At 39.3% G+C, this 21,968-nt stretch overlaps 1 protein-coding gene across 3 annotated transcripts in view; it reads left to right on the forward strand.

The window, feature by feature from the left end:
- Positions 1 to 18,080, forward strand: part of LOC129721767 (receptor-type guanylate cyclase Gyc76C-like) — a 151,124-nt gene extending 133,044 nt beyond the window's left edge. For all 3 annotated transcript variants that reach the window (XM_055674691.1, XM_055674692.1, XM_055674693.1), the window contains 8 exons: positions 216 to 393; positions 504 to 700; positions 878 to 1,171; positions 1,489 to 1,821; positions 2,107 to 2,272; positions 2,346 to 2,655; positions 2,723 to 3,116; positions 14,470 to 18,080. In XM_055674691.1, the coding sequence (XP_055530666.1) occupies positions 216 to 393; positions 504 to 700; positions 878 to 1,171; positions 1,489 to 1,821; positions 2,107 to 2,272; positions 2,346 to 2,655; positions 2,723 to 3,116; positions 14,470 to 15,861 (3,264 nt within the window). In that variant the 3' untranslated portion in view covers positions 15,862 to 18,080. The remainder of the gene's footprint in view (positions 1 to 215; positions 394 to 503; positions 701 to 877; positions 1,172 to 1,488; positions 1,822 to 2,106; positions 2,273 to 2,345; positions 2,656 to 2,722; positions 3,117 to 14,469) is intronic.
- The last annotated feature ends 3,888 nt before the right edge of the window (positions 18,081 to 21,968 follow it).

Genomic DNA, 21,968 nt, shown 5'->3' on the forward strand with positions numbered 1-21,968 from the left:
TGTTTGTTTATCTGTACCTCTAAGCATTTATTGCAGGTGTTCTATCTATCTTTGCCGAAAAAAAAATGTTTTCGTTTAATATCAAAATCTAATCAAAATTACTATCTTTAAATAATAGAGTTTGCGAAGTTAAAGTTCATGTTGCATTTGCACTCACTCTGTGCTGATTTTAATTAAACTTATTATTCTTCATATATCCTTGAACGGTTTTCCAGTACGTTTCAATTTACGCTGCCTACCTGTACGACTCGGTGAAATTGTACGCTTGGGCTTTGGATAAACTGCTGAAGGCGGAACAGGCGAATCGTCCGCTAACGGGCGATGTCATACAGGAAGTTTCCAGCAACGGGACACGAATAATCGAGACCATCATCCAGAACAGAACGTATAGAAGTAAGTAGCCAGGATGAGGAGAAACGGCATTCGCGTGCACTGGGGGTTGGGTTTTGACATCCTAACGACCTAAAGGTGTTCCCCTTCTTACAACTTTTCCCCCGCTGTAGGTATCGCCGGTGCGATGATCCGAATCGATGAGTTTGGTGATTCCGAAGGTAACTTTTCGGTGCTGGCGCTTAAGATGGACCCTTATACCGAGGGTAATTTCTCCTGCGATTACCAGATGAAACCAGTAGCACATTTCCAAATGCGCCAGCTCCCGCTGAACAATGATTCCAACCAGAAGAGGAACGATGAAATCCCAGTGAGTGAGTCGTCGTTATTTTGATTTTTTTGCTTTAGTTTCGGTTTGCAATTCACGTGCCGTTAAATCTCACCAAAATTACACAGTGGTAGTGGTCAAATTGAGTGTCCTTTAACTAAATCAGTTCTTTTTTCCTGTGTTCAACTCTTTTTCTTTATCATTAAACGCCCCCGCCAGGAGTTTAAATTGTCGAAGGCTGGTATCACCATTGATTGGGCTGGCTCGGAGCGGCCAATGGATGAGCCATCGTGTGGCTTCCTGAACGAGCACTGCACGAAGGACGAGTCGCACTTCACCTCAATGGTGATAGCATGCGTTCTGGCGTTGGTTTTATTTTGTGCCGGCGTTATCACGATGAGCATCTACCGCAAGTGGAAAATTGAACTGGAAATTGAGGGTCTGCTGTGGAAAATTGACTCGAGTGAAATTAAGGGCTACTTCAACACGGAGATCGTGTCATCGCCGAGCAAGGTAGGAGAAAAATGTCATGACGTTTTCGGGTGCACGGGTCGCTTTGGTCCAGGTGAAATTCGATAGGTTTCAAATTGCTATTAGTGCTCTGATATATATTGTTTCAAATATATTAAAACGTACAAACTATAGCTTCTGTGCTGTCCATCAAACTGAAAATTGCAACAAAAAATGAATATCCATCACGCCTCTTCGCGTGCTGTCGCGTATTAGTTACAATCCACGAGCACCCAGCTGCAACAAATGATAAACGCTTATCATCAATTGCATCTGAATAATCGCTGTTACTCTTTGCTTCTTTTTTCATCCACCCACAGCTCAGCCTGGCTAGCGCCCAATCGTTTGGGTCTCGCTGCTCCAATCAGGTTTTCACGCCGACCGCCCGCTTCCGGAGTGTGGTGGTGCGCATCAAGGAACTGAAGTTTTCCCGCCGGAAGGATATCTCGCGGGAGATTATGAAAGAGATGCGACTGCTGCGGGATCTGCGGCACGACAACATCAACAGCTTCATCGGGGCCTGCGTGGAACCGATGCGGATCTTACTAGTCACTGATTATTGTGCCAAGGGTAGCCTGTACGATATCATCGAGAACGAGGATATCAAACTAGATGATTTATTTATTGCATCGTTGGTGCACGATTTAATTAAGGTGAGTCCCGTGGGAAGCACGTGGGAGTAGAGCAGGAATTTGACTGAGATTTTGTTCAAGTGAATTGGTTTACTGTCAGTGCAAGGGGTTTGTTTTCCTCTGAAAGGCATTTTCTAGACTCACATGCAAACAATGAAAAAACGCGAAATTTGATTTTTTATTTAATTTACGTTGAAACCTTGTCGGAGCGGTGACCAGTTATAGAGAAGAAGGCTTTGTTTTTGAATTGTAAATTCTTCTGCTAGTTCATCATTTTAATTAACCGATCTTCCCGTGTCCCCGCAGGCAATGATATACATACATAGTTCAGCTTTAAACTATCACGGCAATCTGAAGTCGTCCAACTGTGTTGTCACGTCCCGCTGGATGCTGCAGGTGACGGACTTCGGTCTGCACGATTTGCGGCACTGTGCTGAGAATGAGTCAATAGGAGAGCACCAGCACTATAGAAGTAATTAATTCGTCCGTTTTTTTATTCTCACTCCAGGCAATTTTGATTGCATTTCTCCTATTATTCCGAACAGATTTATTCTGGAAATCACCGGAGCTGCTGCGACAGCCTCACATTTACGGCACCCAGAAGGGGGATGTGTATGCGTTCGCTATCATACTCTTCGAGATAATTGGGCGACATGGCCCGTTCGGTTACAGTGACCTGGAGCCGATCCGAATCGTGGAGTTGGTTAGGACGTTCCCGGAACCGGGACAGGAACCTTTTCGGCCAGACATCGAGAGCGTCATCGAGAACGAAACCGTTCCGGACTATGTGATCAATTGCGTTAGGGACTGCTGGGAGGAGAATCCGGAACTAAGACCGGATTTCCCAACCATTAGGTTTGTGTTGTCAAACATCAGTGTCGAGCGCTAATTAACCTTAGTTTTTTGCTCATTCTGATTTCAGAAATAGGTTAAAACGAATGAGGGGAGGCAAATCGAAGAACATCATGGACCAGATGATGGAGATGATGGAGAAATATGCTAACAATCTCGAGGAAATCGTGCAGGATCGAACGCGGTTGTTGTGCGAGGAAAAGCGCAAAACCGAGGACCTGCTGCACCGTATGTTACCTCAACCGGTGGCCGAGAAGCTGACGATGGGATTGGGTGTGGAGCCGGTATCGTACGATTCGGTGACTATTTACTTCAGCGATATCGTTGGTTTTACAGCGATGTCCGCCGAAAGCACCCCGCTCCAGGTAGTCAATTTCCTCAATGATTTGTACACGGTTTTCGATCGGATCATCAAGGGCTACGATGTGTACAAGGTGGAAACGATTGGGGACGCATATATGGTGGTAAGTTGAATTGATTTTAAGGGATTATGGGTATAATGAGAACACGCTGCGAAACGGTTTTCAATCATCTAGGTTTATGTCGTTGGATTAATAAAATATACACTGCTTAGCAGTATTAAAAGCTCAAAATGTCAAGGTCACCACCATGTTTGGTTTCGCTCTTTTGCTCTTCAAATGCTAATTAGGCTGTATCTTATGAAGAAGGCATAATTCGAACAAGTCAGATATGGAGCACTTGTAGAGACACTCTATCTTTAAAATTTGTCCAAACATTGTAATGTTGAAATTGTTATGATTCCATAGCCAGGGTTGTTTTATTTTCGTACCTATGACAATTTCAAAAATACAATGTTTGAACATATTAGAGAGATAGAGTATTGTAGAAAAAACTTTTGACGTAGGACTACGTCTATCTGGAAGTTAGATGCATGAATTTGAAAATCTAGTAGTTCAACCAGGAAAAACCAGGAAAAAGTGGTCAGGTTTTGGGCGCTTTTATATCAGTCATTTATAATCAGGGTATCGAGGTTCTGACATCAATCGATCAGAAATTCTTTAACGGTTAAATTTATGCAACAAAAACAACCTATTGTTTGAGATACACTATTGAAAAATTTATAAATAACATCGATTGTCTGAATCATACCGAGCTGCCAACCACTACCTCTCTTTCCAAGCACAGCCGACACTAACGGATAGGGGAAGGGGTAATAAAATGAACACCCTAAACCATTTCCCAGTTTCCTCCACAGTTTAACACTACAACTATGAGTCGATAGCGCACATTAACTGAGCCACTAATGGTTGATACAAAAAAAAAAGAAGGAGAACTCAAAATTTAGTATTTTTCATATTTTTCATGAGCATTTTCGAAGGCAGTTTTTTGGGGGTAAAATGGACACGTATGGGTAAAATGAACATACGAAGCTGGTAATATGAACACCTTGGGCGTGAACATTAATTATCCCTTCACAGCTAGTAAATGTTGTTCCATAGCACGTCACACACTTATGCACTCATCAACAGTTCAATTAGCCCGCACATACATATTATTGAAAATACCTAAATATATCAAGAAAATTATTTAAACAATTATTAACCTTTGTTGATTTTTTCTGGTTAATAGTCTGAATACATAAATTTGCAGAAAAATCGTTATAAAATACTGTTTTACACTAGAAAAAACCTTATTCTTTGTAGCATAGCAAAAGGGATTGCACACATCGTAGGGCGCTATACAATGATAAGCTTAGGATAAATATAGTGATAATAATGATAACTTCACAAAAACATCATCCGTTGTCACAGGAAAGAAACTTGGGACTAGTATCCTTCTTACTGATGATGTGAGTTGCAAACTAAGCCTTTCATTGGATACCTGGCTACGTCCTAACAATTGCCGGGGAAAGGAAGTAGGAATGTTAGTTCAACGTCTACTTAAGAAGATGCAGGGAACCCATACTATCTTCATAGATGCTACAGGAATCAGGGTGTTGTGTTAGTAGGAAAGGTAATATGCCAAGGATCTCTATTTTGACAAGATAGAGTGAACATGTACATAAAACATGTAACATAGTGAACATGTAACATAGATAGATGTGAACATGTTTAAGAATATTTTGATATATGGAAACTTAGATAACTTACCTTCGTGATCACCTTCGTCTACTTTCACACATCCTCTCATACTCTCGACTCACGTAATAAATGCATTCACTCGTCTCACACACACTCATTATTACTCACTGCGACAATGTACATGAGTGCGACGGGTATTCTTGTATTGGTGTTGTCGGACTCGCATAGTAAAATTTCTCTGCTGGCACAGGCCAAGTTGGGCGCCTTTCGTGCCCCTCTGTACGACGCCACCTTCTCTGCTGAACAATTCACCGCACGGCCGTATCTGCCGTACACAAACCGCCTCATCGAAGCCACCAAAACTAAAAGACAGGAACACTGGAGCAGCCTTCCCACGCTTTCACCAACACAAAGACAGTAACAGCAACAAGCTGTATGCAGTTTTACGTTCGCGCCATTCTCCACAAATTAGCGGTGCTTTGTCATTTTATCGATAGTATTCTATCGTTTTGATGATGTCTATGTTAGCGAAACGAACGCCGACCAACACCTAGCGACACATCACAGCGCAACGTAAAGCTATTCTCTTCGCTCTTCAAATATTTATTGTCATTCTCTCCGCTCGCACCACTGAAAAGTCGACGCACAGAACAAGCACTCACACACACGCGCAACAGCTTTGCCGGTATTACAAGTTTCACAAATTTCAATTTTTAAGCGTGGAACACTGCGTTTTTTTTTACTAAACCATCACTTTTCTCACATAAACAAAGCATCACAGAGCACATCTCTATACTTTTTAACAGGTTTGGCCTCATTTAACACTTATTAATCAATAACTTAAACGGAGAAGTTTCGGGATACGTGTTGTCAATTAGCCGTGCTGACAGCTCTCAGAAAAAAACCTTAGTTTTTGTAGGCCAAATTAACATCACCACCACGTATGTAAACGTGTTTTTGACGTTGACTAACGTCTATATCGAAGTTAGGCCCCTGAATTTGAAAATCTAGTAATTCAACCAGGGAAAACCAGAGAAAAGTGGTCAGGTTTTGAGCGCTTATTTTGCAGTCATCTATAATCAGGTTTTCGAGGTTTTGGCATCAAAATAGTACCGGTCATCTCGTGCCGGTTTCACCCGTTATGCTGGTGGCTTTAGTAGTAAATGGCTACTGCAAAACACTTAAATGGCTGGAATTCTGGACGGACTAACCAGGAAACTATAATCGGCAACTGACACCTTTTGGTGCCTCGAAATTTTGGTACAGAAGCGGCTTATTGAATTTTATGTTTTACCAAATGCGTCTGCTAGCGGAAAAAACCTTGCAAAAATGCATGTTTGTGTTGGTGTTAATATTACGACAGCGGCCGGTGCAGCTTTCAAGAAACATTTGTCTCTACCATTCCATTATCTATGTAGCCCCTCCTTCTTTCTAATTATCTGATGAAGCCTTGGTATAAAACGTAACGTTCGAACATTTCACCCCATCAGTTTCATTATTAAACCGTACCGGATACATACGGACGCTCGGTGTTAGCAGCTAAAAGGAGGAAAAACAAAATAGTACCGGTCATCTCGTGCCGGTTTCACCCGTGATGCTGGTGGCTACTGCAAAATACTAAAATGGCTGAAATTCTGGACGGAAACCAGTGAACAAGAAAACGGCAACTGGCACCTTTTGGTGCCTCGCAGTTTTATAATAGAAGCGGTTAGTTGAATTTTATGTTTTACAATTGCTGCTGCTAGCGGAAAAAAACCTTGCAAAAATGCATGTTTATGTTGATGTTAATTTCACGACAGCGCTAGGTGTTAGCAGCTGAAAGGAGAAAAGACAAAATAGTACCGGTCATCTCGTGCCGGTTTCACCCGTTATGCTGGTGGCTTTTAGTAGTAAATGGCTACTGCAAAACACTTAATTGGCTGGAATTCTGGACGGACTAACCAAAAAACAACAAAATAATCGGCAACTGGCACCTTTTGGTGCCTCGAAATTTTGGTACAGAAGCGGCTAATTGAATTTTCTGTTTTACCAAATGCGTCTGCTAGCGGAAAAAACCTTGCAAAAATGCATGTTTGTGTTGGTGTTAATATTACGACAGCGGCCGGCACAGCTTTCAAGAAACATTTGTCTCTACCATTCCATTATCTATGTAGCCCCTCCTTCTTTCTAATTATCTGACGAAGCCTTGGTATAAAACGTATTGTTCGAACATTTCACCCCATCAGTTTCATTATGAAACCGTACCGGATACATACGGACGCTCGGTGTTAGCAGCTATAAGGAGGAAAAACAAAATAGTACCGGTCATCTCGTGCCGGTTTTACCCGTGATGCTGGTGGCTGTTAGTAATAAATAGCTACTGCAAAATACTAAAATGGCTGGAATTCTGGACGGACTACCAGTAAACGAGAATAATCGGCAACTGGTACCTTTTGGTGCCTCGCAGTTTTATAATAGAAGCGGTTAGTTGAATTTTCTGTTTTACAAAATGCTGCTGCTTGCGGAAAAAACCTTGCAAAAATGCATGTTTGTATTGATGTTAATTTCACGACAGCGCTAGGTGTTAGCAGCTGAATAGTACCGGTCATCTCGTGCCGGTTTCACCCATTATGCTGGTGGCTGTTAGTAATAAATGGCTACTGCAAAATACTTAAATGGCTGGAATTCTGGACGGACTAACCAGTAAACGAGAATAATCGGCAACTGGTACCTTTTGGTGCCTCGAAATTTTGTTACAGAAGTTTTGTAAAAGAAGTGTTGCAATTACCTCTACTATTTGCTTCAATGGAATATTTTTTTTTTTATAAGAATACGGTAGTCAACGTCATGCGGTCGTGTCTTGAATACCACCCTCCCACTTTTTGTTTTTGTTTATTATTTTGACTGTTTGACTGTTTTATGTCGCATACTTTGTCTCAAATAGCTCCTAGTGCCTCTAAGATAAGCTGCCAAAGAAGTTTGTACTATTTTTCAGCGTAATAGTCGAGATTCAAACGGGTGTCAATTTTACCACCTCTGTTCATTTTACCCACAATTCCCCTACAACCGATCTGACTTTGTCAACGATTTGTTGTTGTTGTTGTTGTTGTTGTTGTCACTTTCTGTTTCTGATGCTTTTTTACTTCCCTTGCCATTCTCTTCTCTTCTTAACTCCTCCCTCTTTCCAACTAACTGACAAAACCCTGTTACAAAAGGTACCATTCGAACATTTCACCCCATCATCAGGGATACCAAATGTGCAGATTTGTCTGAAAAACGCAGATTTTTGGAGACCGTGTGCAGATTTTTATTGATTTGCAGATATTTGCAGTTTTTCCACGGTTTCTGCAGATTTTTTTCAAAGTCTCCTTATATTTGCGCAGATTTTCTTAAAATTTGTGCAGATTTTAACAGACTTTTGCCTGCACGAGCGAAATTTTTTCGGATCACGGAGAGATTTTTTTCAGATTTCGAACACATTTTTCTGGTTTTTCGAGCAGTTGCAGACATCTGCAAAATATCTGGCATCTCTGCCCACCTTTTTCATTCTTAAATCGTATCAGTGCCATACGGACGCTAGATACTCGCTGTTGAAAGGAGGAGAGACAAAACAGTACCGGTCATCACGTGCCAGGTGTCACCCGTAATGCTGGTGGCTGTTAGTAGAACATGGCTACTGCGAAAGTATTAAAATGGCCGGCATTCAGGCCGTAATAATCAAAGAACAAGAATAATCGGCAACTGTTGAGAAAGGGAGAATCTACCGTATTCGCTAATTCAAATGTTTGTCTTGTCCTTAATGGCTACGAACAAATGCTTTTCTATTTCGAATATCTGCGAAGTGGAGATGCCAATATAAATAAGGTTTCATTCATATATTTTATTTATAATAATTATTGTTCAAAGCGCTCTAATGTCTCAGCAAATAAAAATGTTAGATGAAAACTGTTAGACAAAAGTATATAAAAATACCGTAGTCCTACGTCATTCGCTCGTGTCTTTGATATCACCCTTCTATTTTCTCAGCGTATAATTTTGCAGCACAACTCGTTTTTGCAAGATTTTCCATTCAACCGAAGGTTTCTAAGCTACAATACTTCAAATGAAGTGTACGCTACAAACCTAAGTTAATCCACCTAGCGGTCAGACACAGCGTTTCTCATTCAAACTTAATATTTGTAGAAATAGTTTTACATGAACGCTTCAATCCAATAAACGTATGTTCACTCTTCGGGTTCTAAAACATTGATGTTGTAATTGAAGTATAAAATATGAAATTTGATATTATGTTAGTGCTAGAGAAATAGCAAAATAAAATAAATGACTCCTAATTTCAAACAATTTAATTACGAGCGATACCGGGAACATTAAAACAGTATGATATCACATTGAAATTATGTTGAAGCCATATATATTGATCAAAACAGGTATAGTTTTAAATAGTCTTTGAATTTCTTTTCTTTTCATAACTTTTGTACCACATATCATATTGTTATGAAGTTTGTTGTTTGTAAGTTTGAGAGATGACTCGCTCGTATAACACTAGTTATGTTCAAATAAGTCGTGTAATCTTTGAGATAATAAACTTTCGTTATTCTAACAATTTAATACATAACGGTTGCTTAAGTTCGATTATAATCAAATGAAATGGGAACGTATAGGGCAGCCAAGCTTTGAAACTACGTGTTCAATTATAATTCATCATTTAACTCTTAACCAGCCCGTTCATCTGATATCAATATTGTTCAAATCGGTTGTGTAGTTTCTGAGATAATGAAGTTTTGTGATTTTCACATTTCGATACATTACAGACAAAGTTACAGACCGATTACAGTGAAATTCGATAAAGTGTTATAAGGCAGCTAGACCTTTCATTTGACACTAATTTTGTGGAAATCGATTCAGCCATCTCTTAGAAAAGTGAGTGAGTTTAAGTAGTCTTCGGAATATGTTTCTTTTCAAAGCTGGATTTCATATTTTTAAACATAACAGGCAAAGTCAAAATCCGATTGCAAATTAAAATCTGATAAAAACTGATTTTGTGGAAATCGGTCCAGCCATTTCCGAGAAACATGAGTGAGATTAAACACTCTCCAGAACACGTTTTTCTAAATAACGCTTGAGCCACATGTCTAATCTTTATGCAATTCAGAAGTTAAGGGTTTATCAGGTAGCCCTTTCATTTAAAACCATTTTTGTTAAAATCGGTTAAGTAGTTTTTAAGAAAATGATGTTTTCTGAATTTGACATTTTTATACATAACTTCTAAACTAAAAAGCCGATTACAATAAAATTCAATAGGGTCATATGGGGCAACTATACCTTTCATTTGCAATTAATTTAATGAAAATCGGTCCAGCCATCCCTGAGAAAATCGAGTGAGATTGGGAGAGCGTTACACACACGTACACATACACTTACATACACACACGCACACACATACAGAAAATGCTCAGCTCGTCGAACGTCGAGCTCGAGTTATATACGACATTCGGCCCTTTTGAACACTTTTATTCCTTCAGTTTTTGCAGCGATTGCTATACGTTTCTAGGAGAAAGGCAAAACATACAGCCTTTAAGAAAATAACACTCTGGAATTTGAATGATGTCGCGGAAAATATTAGGTTTGATAAGCCGAATATGTGTGCGAAGTTTCATTCAAGTCTGAAACACAGGATTTTGGACGTTTCACAACATTTCTAAATTCACGATGTCGACTGTGTGAATCGATTTATGTACCCTGCAAAATGGGTATATTCGTAAATGGGATGATGTTCAATGACCGTATATCTAAATTCGACACCATATTTAATTCCAAGATGATGAGAATCGACCGTATATTCCTCAATATGGGCCTTTACCTTTAGCGATTGGATGTTGCAGAATTTCCTGCAGAGAGTATATAGTACCCACCAGAAGTTTGGAATCGCTTCAACAACCTAGTTTTGCCTTTCTCCTAGAAAGGTATAGCAATCACTGGGAAAACCAAAGGTATAAAAGTGCTCCAAAGGGTCGAATCTCGTATATCAATCGACTTAGTTCGACGAGCTGAGCATTTTCTGTATGTGTGTGTGTGTGTGTATGTGTGTGTGTAAGTGTGTGTGTATGTGTGTGTATGTGTGTGTGTATGTATCGCTCTCCCAATCTCACTCGATTTTCTCAGAGATGGCTGGACCGATCTTCATGAAATTAATTTCAAATGAGAGGGCTAGTTGCCCCATAAGACCCTATTGAATTTCATTGCAATCGCATATTTAGTTTAGAGGTTATGTTTAAAAATGTGAAAATCACGAAACATCATTATCTCAGAAACTACTTATGTTTCTCAGAGATGGCTGCTTTGATCAAAACATATGGCCTCAACAAAATTTAAATTTGGTATTGTGCTATTCGTACGTTCCCGGTATTGCTCGTGATTGAAGTGTACGAAATTCAAAGTCATTTCTTTTATTTCGCTATTTCTTCAGCAGCAATATTTTACTCCTAATTAATAATTTTTTTAACTTTTTGCCTTTTTCCTAGAAAGGTATAGCAATCACTTGCAAAACCGAAGATATGAAAGTGCTCCAAAGGGCCGAATGGCATATATCACTCGACTCAGTTCGACGAGCTGAGCATTTTCTGTATGTGTGTGTGTGTGTGTGTGTGTGTGTGTCTGTGTGTGTGTGTGTGTGTGTGTCTGTGTGTGTGTGCAGATTTTTATTTTCACTCACTTTTCTCAGAGATGGCTGGACCGATTTTCATGAAATTAATTGCAAATGAAAGTTCTAGTTGCCCCATAAGACCCTATTAAATTTCATTGTAATTGGATTTTTATTTTAGAGGTTATGTTTAAAAATGTAAAAATCACAAAACATCAATATCTCAGAAACCACACAACCGATTTCAATAAAATTGGTATCAAATGAACGGGCTACCTTGAAAAACCCTTAACTTTTGAATTGTTCATAGATTGAACATGTGGTTCAAAAGTTATGAAAAGAAACGTCTTCTGAAGACTGTTTAATTTCACTAATGTTTATCAGAGATGGCTGGACCGATTTCCACAAAATCACAAAAGGTCTAGTTACCCATAAGACCCTATTGGTTTTTTGCAATCGGACTATTACTTTGCCTGTTATGTTTAAAAATGTGAAATCTAGCTTTGAAAAGAAACATATTCCGGAGAATACATAAACTCTCTCACTTTTCTCAGAGATGGCTGAACCGATTTTCACGAAATTAGTATCAAATGAAAGGTCTAGCTGACTCATAACACCCTATTGAATTTTGCTGTACTCGAACTGTAACTTCGTCTGTAATGTACCGAATTGTGAAAATCACGAAACTTCATTACCTCAGAAAGTACACAACTGATTTGATCAATAGTATTATCAGATGAACGGGCTAGTTAAAGGTTAACTGATGAATTATGATTTAACACGTGGTTTCAAAGTTTGGCTGCCCTATACGTTCTCATTTCATTTGATTATAATCGAGCTAAGCAACCGTTATGTATTAAATTGTTAATAAAACAACGAAATTTTATTATCTCAAAGATTACACGACTTATTTGAACATAACTAGTGTCATACGAGCGAGTCATCTCTCAAACTTACAAATAACAAACTTCATAACAATTTGATATGTGGTTCAAAAGTTATGGAAAGAAAAGAAATTCATAGGCCATTTAAAACTATACCTGCTTTGATCAATAATTGTGGCCATAATATAATTCAAATGTGGTATCGTACCATTTGAATGTTCCAGGTATCGCTCGTGATTGAATTGTTCGAAATTAAGAGTCATTTCTTTTATTTCGCTATTTTTTAAGCATTTGCATTACGTTAAATTTCATATTTTATACTTCAATTACAACATCATAATTTTAGAACCCAAAAAGTGAATACACACTTATTGGATTGAAGCGTTCATGTAAATCTATTTTTACAAATGATAAGTTTGAATGAGAAAGGCAGAGTCTGACCGCTTGGTGGATTAATTTAGGTTTTAAAATTGCATATTAATGATAGGCAGATAACTCATTTTTCCTACGACCTACATATATGTGGTCTTCAGCAAACTTGTTAAGAAGGTTACGGCTTTCTGGATGGTGGACAGTTCTGTGTTAAATTTCATCGCTACGTGGCTCTGAAGAGCACGAAGTTCGTCGTATTTCACATTCAATTTATCTCACGATTTCATCCATCTACAATTTTACGGTCTCCAACAAACTTGTTCAGAAGGATAAGGACTCCTGGATGGTGGACAGTTTAGTTGGAGTTCCACTACGACGTGGTGCTAGCCTGCACGCAGTTCTTCATTTTGACCCTAACGAAATTTTGTACACTTCAAGGTAATGTTGAGCAAGATTTGTGATAAGATAAGTAATTGTGAAAACACGCGCGATGACGATAGCAAAAAATATTTCCTTCCTTTCTTTCCGCATGTAATGAATAGCGAAATTTGCAGGGTTGCGTCAAATGTCATTTGCTTAAGATGGCAGTGTTGCCAACTACTGAAAATCTGGTTTTTATTGGTTTTCGAACATGATATCCATGATATCATGTAGCCCTGAGGAGGGACAACTGGCTTCTTACTCTTTTTTATCACTCACCTCGATGATCCCTGTTGTATTTTTCGAAAGTGATGCCACTACCCTATCCACTCCTTGCGCACTTCTGGATCTTTTGGAAATTGATATAAGTGAAGATCCGAATGGAGTCTTTTACTATGCGCGTATTTGACTTAATTTTTAATGTTCACTAGAATATTTTAGATTATAACAGGTGAAATGATGAAAAAATATAAAGCAAAACTCGGAGTTTTCAATTCCAGCCAATCAGCGAGCGGTTCCCAAAGTGGATGCAAGTCCATAGCCAGCTGTTTCCCCGTAGATGTAGCCGAGGTGTTATGTGGTGATATGAAAGGTGATATGGCCTCGATAGCACGAATCACCTGATATCATGTGATATGCGGTGTAGTGTGAACGGGGTATTAGACTGCGATATGATAAAATGAGCATGCAGCAGTCAAAACGAAAACTAACTGGCGACTTTCACAATGAAGCTTTACCAGTTTTTGTACATCTCAAATGATGTAGATGCGTTTCTGGACAAAACGTGATTTTAAAACAATGTTTGTCATTGCCCTTCGATTTTCAAATGAAGAATAAAACTGCGCGAAAGGTATGAAATGACAGTTCGCCCGAGTACGGGTAAGCAGCAGTTTTTATGACAACGAAATTTTTTTGTTTCGAAATCACGTTTTGCTATCTGAGAACCGTGCCAAACTTCGGGACTCAATTGAACAAGGTTTTTTTTAAACTATGTTTGTGGTTTATGCTGTTAAAAATTTTCTCATAAAAAGTACGATGAATGAAATCGGAGAAGTAGCACTGTAGATTAGAAGAATGTTCAAACTCGATTATCTCGAGCTTGTTTTTCGAATACTCTCGTTTTTGCCACAACCCAAAACTCACCTGATTGATTGATCGGAATGTTTGTAGTATTCACCCGAACTGCAACATCCAATATGGCTATTCGTTTGCTCCTGGTGGTAGAAAGCTAGACATACATTTGTCTCGTAAAAAGAGGAATTGCAGACCACTAACCACTTGTATGTTATTTGACTTAACTATGTTCATATGCTTTAAAACAGCAATTTTATTTCTTACTCTATTTCCGCACACTGAACGTATGGGCGATGTTTGCTTTGAAAACTGAAACTATTGGGATTATTTAAATCAACAATTGCTCATTATGTCCCTAATACCTCTCTACGTTACGCATTCAATAGCGAATTGTTTTCTCTTCTAGGTATCCGGTTTACCCATCCCTAACGATAATCGCCACGTCGGGGAAATTGCCTCGATGTCCCTGGAGCTGCTGCAAGCCGTCCGGACGCATCGAATCTCGCATCGGCCCAACGAAACACTTAAGCTACGAATCGGCATACACACGGGGCCAGTGGTAGCCGGTGTGGTGGGACTTACAATGCCTCGGTACTGTCTGTTCGGTGATACGGTGAATACGGCTTCTCGGATGGAGTCCAATGGTGAAGCACTGAAGATTCATATCTCACCACAGTGCAAGGAAGCACTAGATCGTCTCGGGGGCTACGTGACGGTCGAGCGGGGAATGATCTCAATGAAGGGTAAGGGTGAGGTGATGACCTATTGGCTGGAAGCGGCCACTGACAGCGCCATCCAGAAGAAACCGGTCGACGTGCGGGATCTACCTCCACCGCTGTTCTGCAGGCCACGACGGTCGCCAAAGCTAACGTATGATTCGCGGCAACCCAGCATCACCGGGTTTGCAAATTTCATGGTTGGCAGTCGACGCCAGTCCAGCGCACACAAAGATCTCGAAAGCAATTACAGCCTGCAGGGTTCGGTGTTCGGACCCTCAATGCGGGACTCACCTCGTACCAATCAACGGAGGGTGGAGCAACTAGCTCGGTACATCAATGACGACTCCCAAAGTACTTTAGAACAGCGAAATGCAATAGATAAAACCGAATCTAGTGATAGTCTAGTAAAAAAAGTCATCTTTAACAGTAGCAGTAAGAAGATTAGAAATAAGTTCCGCTCGATTGCGTCAACAGACGATTACGGTCAGATCTGCGGTACAGGCGGTTCGTTCCTGAGGGAGAGCCGCTCACTGGATCCGTTCCCGAGTGACGTGCGCAAACGTTTGGAAAGTATTAAATTGGATAAGAAACCTCGCATGGTGCAGAAGGGTTCACACTCACTGGAGGCCGGCGTTTCAACCATCAGCAGCGAAGACATCTACGGAGACAAAGCGGGTAAGCTGATAATCTCGACGGTACCCGAGGACAGCGGACCAGGTGATGTGTACAAGTACCTAAACAACAACTGCAACGGGTCGATCGGGAACAACGAGGAATCGCACTGTCCGCTGCTGATGCGACAGACGTCACTGGTCACCCCCGGCCAGGAGGACAGTCTGAGCACACACAAGCGGTGGTACTCGCTAGAGAACGTGGGTGCACCGGATGACGACAACTGCAGCAAAAAGTCGCTAACGCGAAGTTCCATCAAATCCTGGCTGGCGGGAATCATCCACGGGAACGGCTTCAAAGCGAGTGACTCCAGTTTGCGCAAGGTGGGGGTTCTTCCGGTAGGAGTGGCCGGTGTTACGGGTTTTGGGGAGCTACAGTCGACACCGGAGAAGGAGAGTATGGTTTGATACAGCGAACGGGTGAATGCTAGTGGTCATCTGTAGATAATTGAGTATGTGTATGTGTATGTCTATAGACGTTGTATCATAGTGGTGAGGTTTTTCTGTGTACTTGACGGGGTTGTGATGAGGGCTAGGAGTTATATTATTGACAAAAGTACCGAGTTTAATTAGATTTGAACATGTTTTTTCGTTTATGATCAAAAACTGACATTGGACAACATATTGAGTTAAAATTGACAAAAGTCGAAAAAACAACGGCCAAAATGTTCAATATTTTGATGATGAGCTGGCAAAACAAGTTAGAAACATTTTTCATTATTCTGAGAGTGCTTATGTTTAAACATTTTAGGCTCGGCGACTCTTAAAAAAACCTAAGTTTTTTTCCAATTCTAGCTTCTAAAATATGGTGGAAAACATTTTGCGTGCCATTTTAAAATTCACGTTTCTAATTTTATTTTATTTCATAACAAGACTGCTTTATGCGCAAATTTTCATTTAGCATTCAAAACTGCAAAATCAATGAATTCATTGTGTTAAATAAGGAAAAAAACAATGTGCAAAGGTTAAATTTGCACGAGAAGCAACTTTTTTTTTCTCATTTTGGTTTACTCGTAATAACCTTCTCTCAAAATATATCGTTAGCTAGATTTTGTTTGCTAAAATGTGTTTTTGAACAACACAATGAACTTGAAAAGTTCAACTAGAATTATATTTTAATTGCGAAAAAACCTGCGAAAAGAACCCTTACATCACCATCCCGTCTGTATGCCTTACTATGTGTTATACTTTGGCGGTGCATTGGCATAGTAATAATTGGTTTTATATAAAAAAATACAGCAGCAGCTGCTGCTACTGATTTAGAACAAAATCTCCAAAAAAAAACTATATTCTCCCCTTCGTGTTGAAAGCGGATCGCACTAGGATTCGCCACAAGAATCTGTATCTGTAGGATCGCGTAGAAAACAAGTGCCATCTTAAACCATATAGAGAAAAAGAAACACTGTAAACAGCAATCAAACAAAGAATCTATAATGCACTGATAGTAGGAGAGAATTTTGGTAAACTCGATGTTTCCACTTACAGTCTACAAAACGTTGATTTCAGCATGATTTCTATTTGTTGTAGGTTGAACACTTTTATCAAGGTGGAAACACAACACAAACATAAACTGTTATCAGGATAATGCTATTTGTTCACAACAAATTTTAAGTAGTTTTAAATGAATTATAGGCTGTGAAGTAGGATATACATAATGCTAATAATGCTAGGTTTTGTGTCACCACGTCCCAGCGTGGATTGATTACGGGGGAGAAAGCAAGTTTCGGGGTGATTGTTTCCTTATTTTATGTCGTATATTTATTATTCAAACGTCTATTCTCAAATCCCCCACCGCCATTGGGCCGTGGTAGCATGAAAACACTTACAAAAGATTTAAATAGTGGACTCTAAGTCACCAGGTTATACAGTTTTGCGAGATTCAACTCATCAACAGTCAGAAAGCTCTTGAAATGGGCACGGATTGATTCGCCCAGCGCGACGGAATCAGACTACTAATTTCAACGTATGCAAATGGGTTTAGTGTAAATAGGTATTTAGGTGAAACAAAACATTAAACAAATAGAAAGTATATTGCTAACCTCTATGTATGTTTCTAAAAGATGCGATCGGTGAAAGATAGGCCATCGAAAATTGAGTGTTGTTCAAACGTGCGTGTTTTTTCGAATTCTAGAAACACTGTGATTGCAAGTTAAAATGTACACACACACAAAATCAAGCTGCAACAAACAAACAACTAGAGAAAAAATCTTAGTTTTCGACCACAGTTTATAGTTACCAATGTTGGTTAGAGAGAATATAACTCGAAATAAGCTGCTGTTCACAGATTTCCACAGCTGGCAGGGTTAAGAGGTTTGATCTGCAATTGTGCGGTAATCGAATCCGAATATATAAAAACAAAATTAGCGAACATTGAAACGATACGCATATCAATCTTGGGCAAATCATTCTATATTCGATAGTCAAAAATTAGAAATAAACAAAGCAAAAAGAAACGAATTGATAAATCTCCACTTATTTGCATATACTTTTGGGAACTTGTATTAGGATACAAAATCAGAAAATTATTTGAAAGTAGTTGGTTTTTCAAATATGTACATTGAAGTAAGTAGCAAAAGCATTGTAAAGAATGTATATTTATTACCTGAAACAGAATAAAGAAATAAGATACACGATGTGGTTGGGTTTTATTGTAAAAATTTTTAAATTTAAATTCGTCAAGCTAATAATTTCATGTCTAGCCAGTACTGTGGTAAAAGCATTTTGTATACATGTCGTATAGTTTAGGTGCTGCCCCACGGTGCATGAAAATTATGGCATAGCTCCCTATGACATGAACGTCAGGACGGAAGAGTTCATAGTCTCTATGCTATAGTTTTTAGCAGTTTTGGCTATAGTCCATACTTTAAAAAAATAGTTTTCCAAATTTAATAAAAACTGTGACATAGTAGTAAAAGGTTTATGAAACTGAACAAAATTTATCGATTGAATTGTTGAAAATCATTTCAATGACTATTCTCCAATTTGGTTGCGTTATTTTAAAATTTATCATTGCCTTCAAGGCTCACATGGGCAGAAATGACTTTGGACTGTTTTGGCGTTGCAAATCAAAAATTTTTGGGGTCACTCGACCTCAACATCAATGCTGGTGCTTATTACGGGAGTCACTTCACGGTGAAATATATTTCACTCTCACGCTCACTTCACTTTTTTAGACCTATTCATTTTATTTTCAATAGCTCTAATAACGTTTGCAACCGACCAAACAATGCTTGGCGAACATGGACATACATGTCAAGAAGCAGTCCCGTTCACTAGTCTCGGAGCTGCAAGCAATGACGCAGCGGCAGCGCCTGAATAGGATGGTCAAATCGATTTTCCCGGCAATTCACGACGTGGCGGTGGTGATGGACGACGAGACCTGTCTCACCCTGGATGACAACGACTGGTAGGGCATTTTATATTTTACTTCCCCCACGAAAGAAGTAAGCACTAAGGTGAAATTTCTTTCACATACCAACCCCAAGACGATGCTGCTGTAACTGACAATCAGCGAGAAGGGGATGTCAAAGCTGCTCTTATTTCGCTCCGGATTGGCCGTGAACGGGGGAATTTATAGTACGAAGTACCTGCCGGAAATTGCGTTGTTCACCAAAAAATACCATAAAGGCGAGACACGGTGTTTCGGTCGGATCTGGAGTCGGCTCACTATTCGAGGCGATCCACAGTGGAATACTTAGAACATCAAACCTGATCATAATTATTTAAAAAAAATTTTGCACTGAAAACGTATCATATTGTGATAATAAAAACTGATGAGTGGATTTGGATAATTTTTTGCATGGAGTAACCCACCTTAAAGTGATGGATGACATTTCTTATAATGAAATTTCAATTCAGTCATAGTCGGATCAAAATTCATCCAAATACTTGAATTTATCATGAAATGACTTTTCAGTACACATTTCAGTCGTTTGATAAAGTTTCATTTGGGTAACCAAGGCTACAACTATCCAAGAAGCGAAAAAGTAAGAATTTCTTGATTATTTTCACATAGCGATTAAACACGAAACCGGAAGCATCCGGAAGGTTTCTCTCAACCATTATAACCAAAAATATTAGCACTTTCACGTAATATAAGCCGTTCAACCGGATTTTGCCGGAAACATAACTCTCCCATTTTGGGTTAACTGATAAAAACAAATATTTTGTGTTTTATTATATTGATTTTGACAAACACCTGGGTATTTGGAGAGACTAGCATACATGCTAAGTACACATTTCTGTTCGATTAACCTTCTTTAACAATCTCCATCGTTGTTTAATTTAAAAATCACTTGTTTATCTTCGGAACGTTAAATTTTAGCTCACGGTATCAAAGCGTCATTATCATGCACAAAAAACTGTTGAATTGCGGTCGGTTCAAACCTCTCGTTAAGACCGTAAACATAACTTCTGGCAAGCCTGAAGCGTAAGATTTACTCCAACAATTTTGTCGCGAAATTTGAGGAGGAAATAATGAATAAAATGAAAAAAAAAAATTAAAAGACATACCTACACGCATGTTTTTGTTCGCCATGGCGAAAGTTCCGGTTAACTGCCGGAATTCCGCACGCAAGATAGTAGATTTTTTCTGCAAGTAAGCATAATAGCATAATTACCTTCCATAGGGAATTTATCAAACCTAATTATCTGTCTTAGCTATTTTTTTACCACCATCTGAAAAAAGTTAATTTTTTTAACGCATTCGATAGCATAAAACGACTTCAGCCCTTTGAAACATTTGTGTAAAGTATCAGCCAGATCAAAAATAATTGATTGAAATGCTTGCCTCATGTTGCGTGGAATTGCACAGGTTTTTCAGTTGATCCACTAAGGACATTGCAGCGGCAAAAGTACTGGGCAAATCCGCCTGCATCAACTAGCTTGGGGTATTGGAACCGAGCTGTGACAATTCCTTACCTTGATTCTCTGATAACCTCACTGGAAACACGGTTCACTGAAGATAGTGCACCTGCCTACGCGTTGTACCTATCCTGTTAACGTAATACGCATGTCGTTGGAAGAGTTCAACCGCAAAACCGGAGCTTTTGTAATTTTTTACGAAGTTGACAATTTTGTTGAAGAGGTGGAAGTCTGGTATCAACATTGCAACAGCATGAGATCAGACGGTAAGAACTTGGAAGACCGGGATGTTATAGACCTGCTTTCTGAGGTCCGTAATTTCTTTCCTGCGACTGGGAAGCAATTAAAATTGCACTTGCTCCACCATGTACAACATGCAAAATTGAACTCTCGTTCAGCACATTACGTCGGGTGAAAACCTGGCTGAGGTTAACAATGGTTGAGTGCTCTCTGCTTGCTAAGTGTTTATCAGTGTTTATCAGCAGTTGGTTAACAACAATCGTGGAAAATTTACTAAATTAGCACTGGAGCAATTTGCGGAGGATAGAAGGAAGATGGTTTTTAATTAACGACATTGTTATTGTTATCTTTATACGGTACGTTTAGTGACTGAAATTGAAATTTAGTGTTGATAATTGATATGTGTAAAGGTTTAAATGAACTTGATTGTTTTTATACTGAAGAAAAACTACTTCTATTCGAAGTTGGACAAAGAATAATCGAATTTTCCTCTCTGATGTCAAGGACAACTTTTCACTGTTTGCCTTGATGTAACATCTTCCCCTTAAAACAACCAGTACCCTTGGAATCTGGAAGGCAGCGAAATGAGCCGTCTAGGTCGATTAGGGATTTTTAACTCTTCATCATCTAACTGCTCAGAAACATTTTCTTCATTGTCTAGTAGCTGTTCAGCAGTATCGAGAAGTTGTTGTTTTCAGCCATGAGTTGTGGTGGAGCTTCTAATGGTGGCGGAGGAAGTGATGTTCGATGAGAGGGACTCCAAAATCTGCTCCGGGACATGATACTAAGGCTGATACCATCTGCCATCTGCATCACTAAACACTAGTATTTATTCCTATTTTTCAGTAACCATTTTCTTACTTCTAAAATTTTGAAGAGCTTGCCCCCCCCCCCTATTCGAACCTCTGGCTACGCCCATGGACCTATTCCTGAATCCACCTCAAGTGTGGGGACAAAAATCACCTCCGTGGAGTTAGATTAACAGTGAAGTGAAATTGATAATAGGACAAGTAAAATGAGATTGTTTCCCAGCTCAAAAATCTCTGTCCCAGAACGACTTTCTTTTCCGTATTTTTAGATAGACGTTCAGCATCAAAAAAATGTTTTTTTTCGGTATCGAAAATTTCCTGAACTAGTTTGCATTTTTTTCATCGGGCAAAAAAATGAAAAATTGACCGCTTTAAGGCACGGATCAAATTCTGATTCGTTTCGTTACTGAAGAATAAATCTAATATTTATCATTAGATCACAAATCAATCAACTTTAAGACTTACGGCATCTTCGTGGAATCATTTCACCGTTCAAAATGGTCGTGAAATAATTCCTCGCGGAACGTCGCTTTTTCCGTTCTCACTTCACTGATATGACACTCATAATAACCCAGATTCCGCGGCAGATGTCACTTTGCGACG

Source organism: Wyeomyia smithii, chromosome 2 (assembly GCF_029784165.1).
Source record: "Wyeomyia smithii strain HCP4-BCI-WySm-NY-G18 chromosome 2, ASM2978416v1, whole genome shotgun sequence".
Classification (NCBI taxonomy): Eukaryota; Metazoa; Arthropoda; class Insecta; order Diptera; family Culicidae; genus Wyeomyia; species Wyeomyia smithii.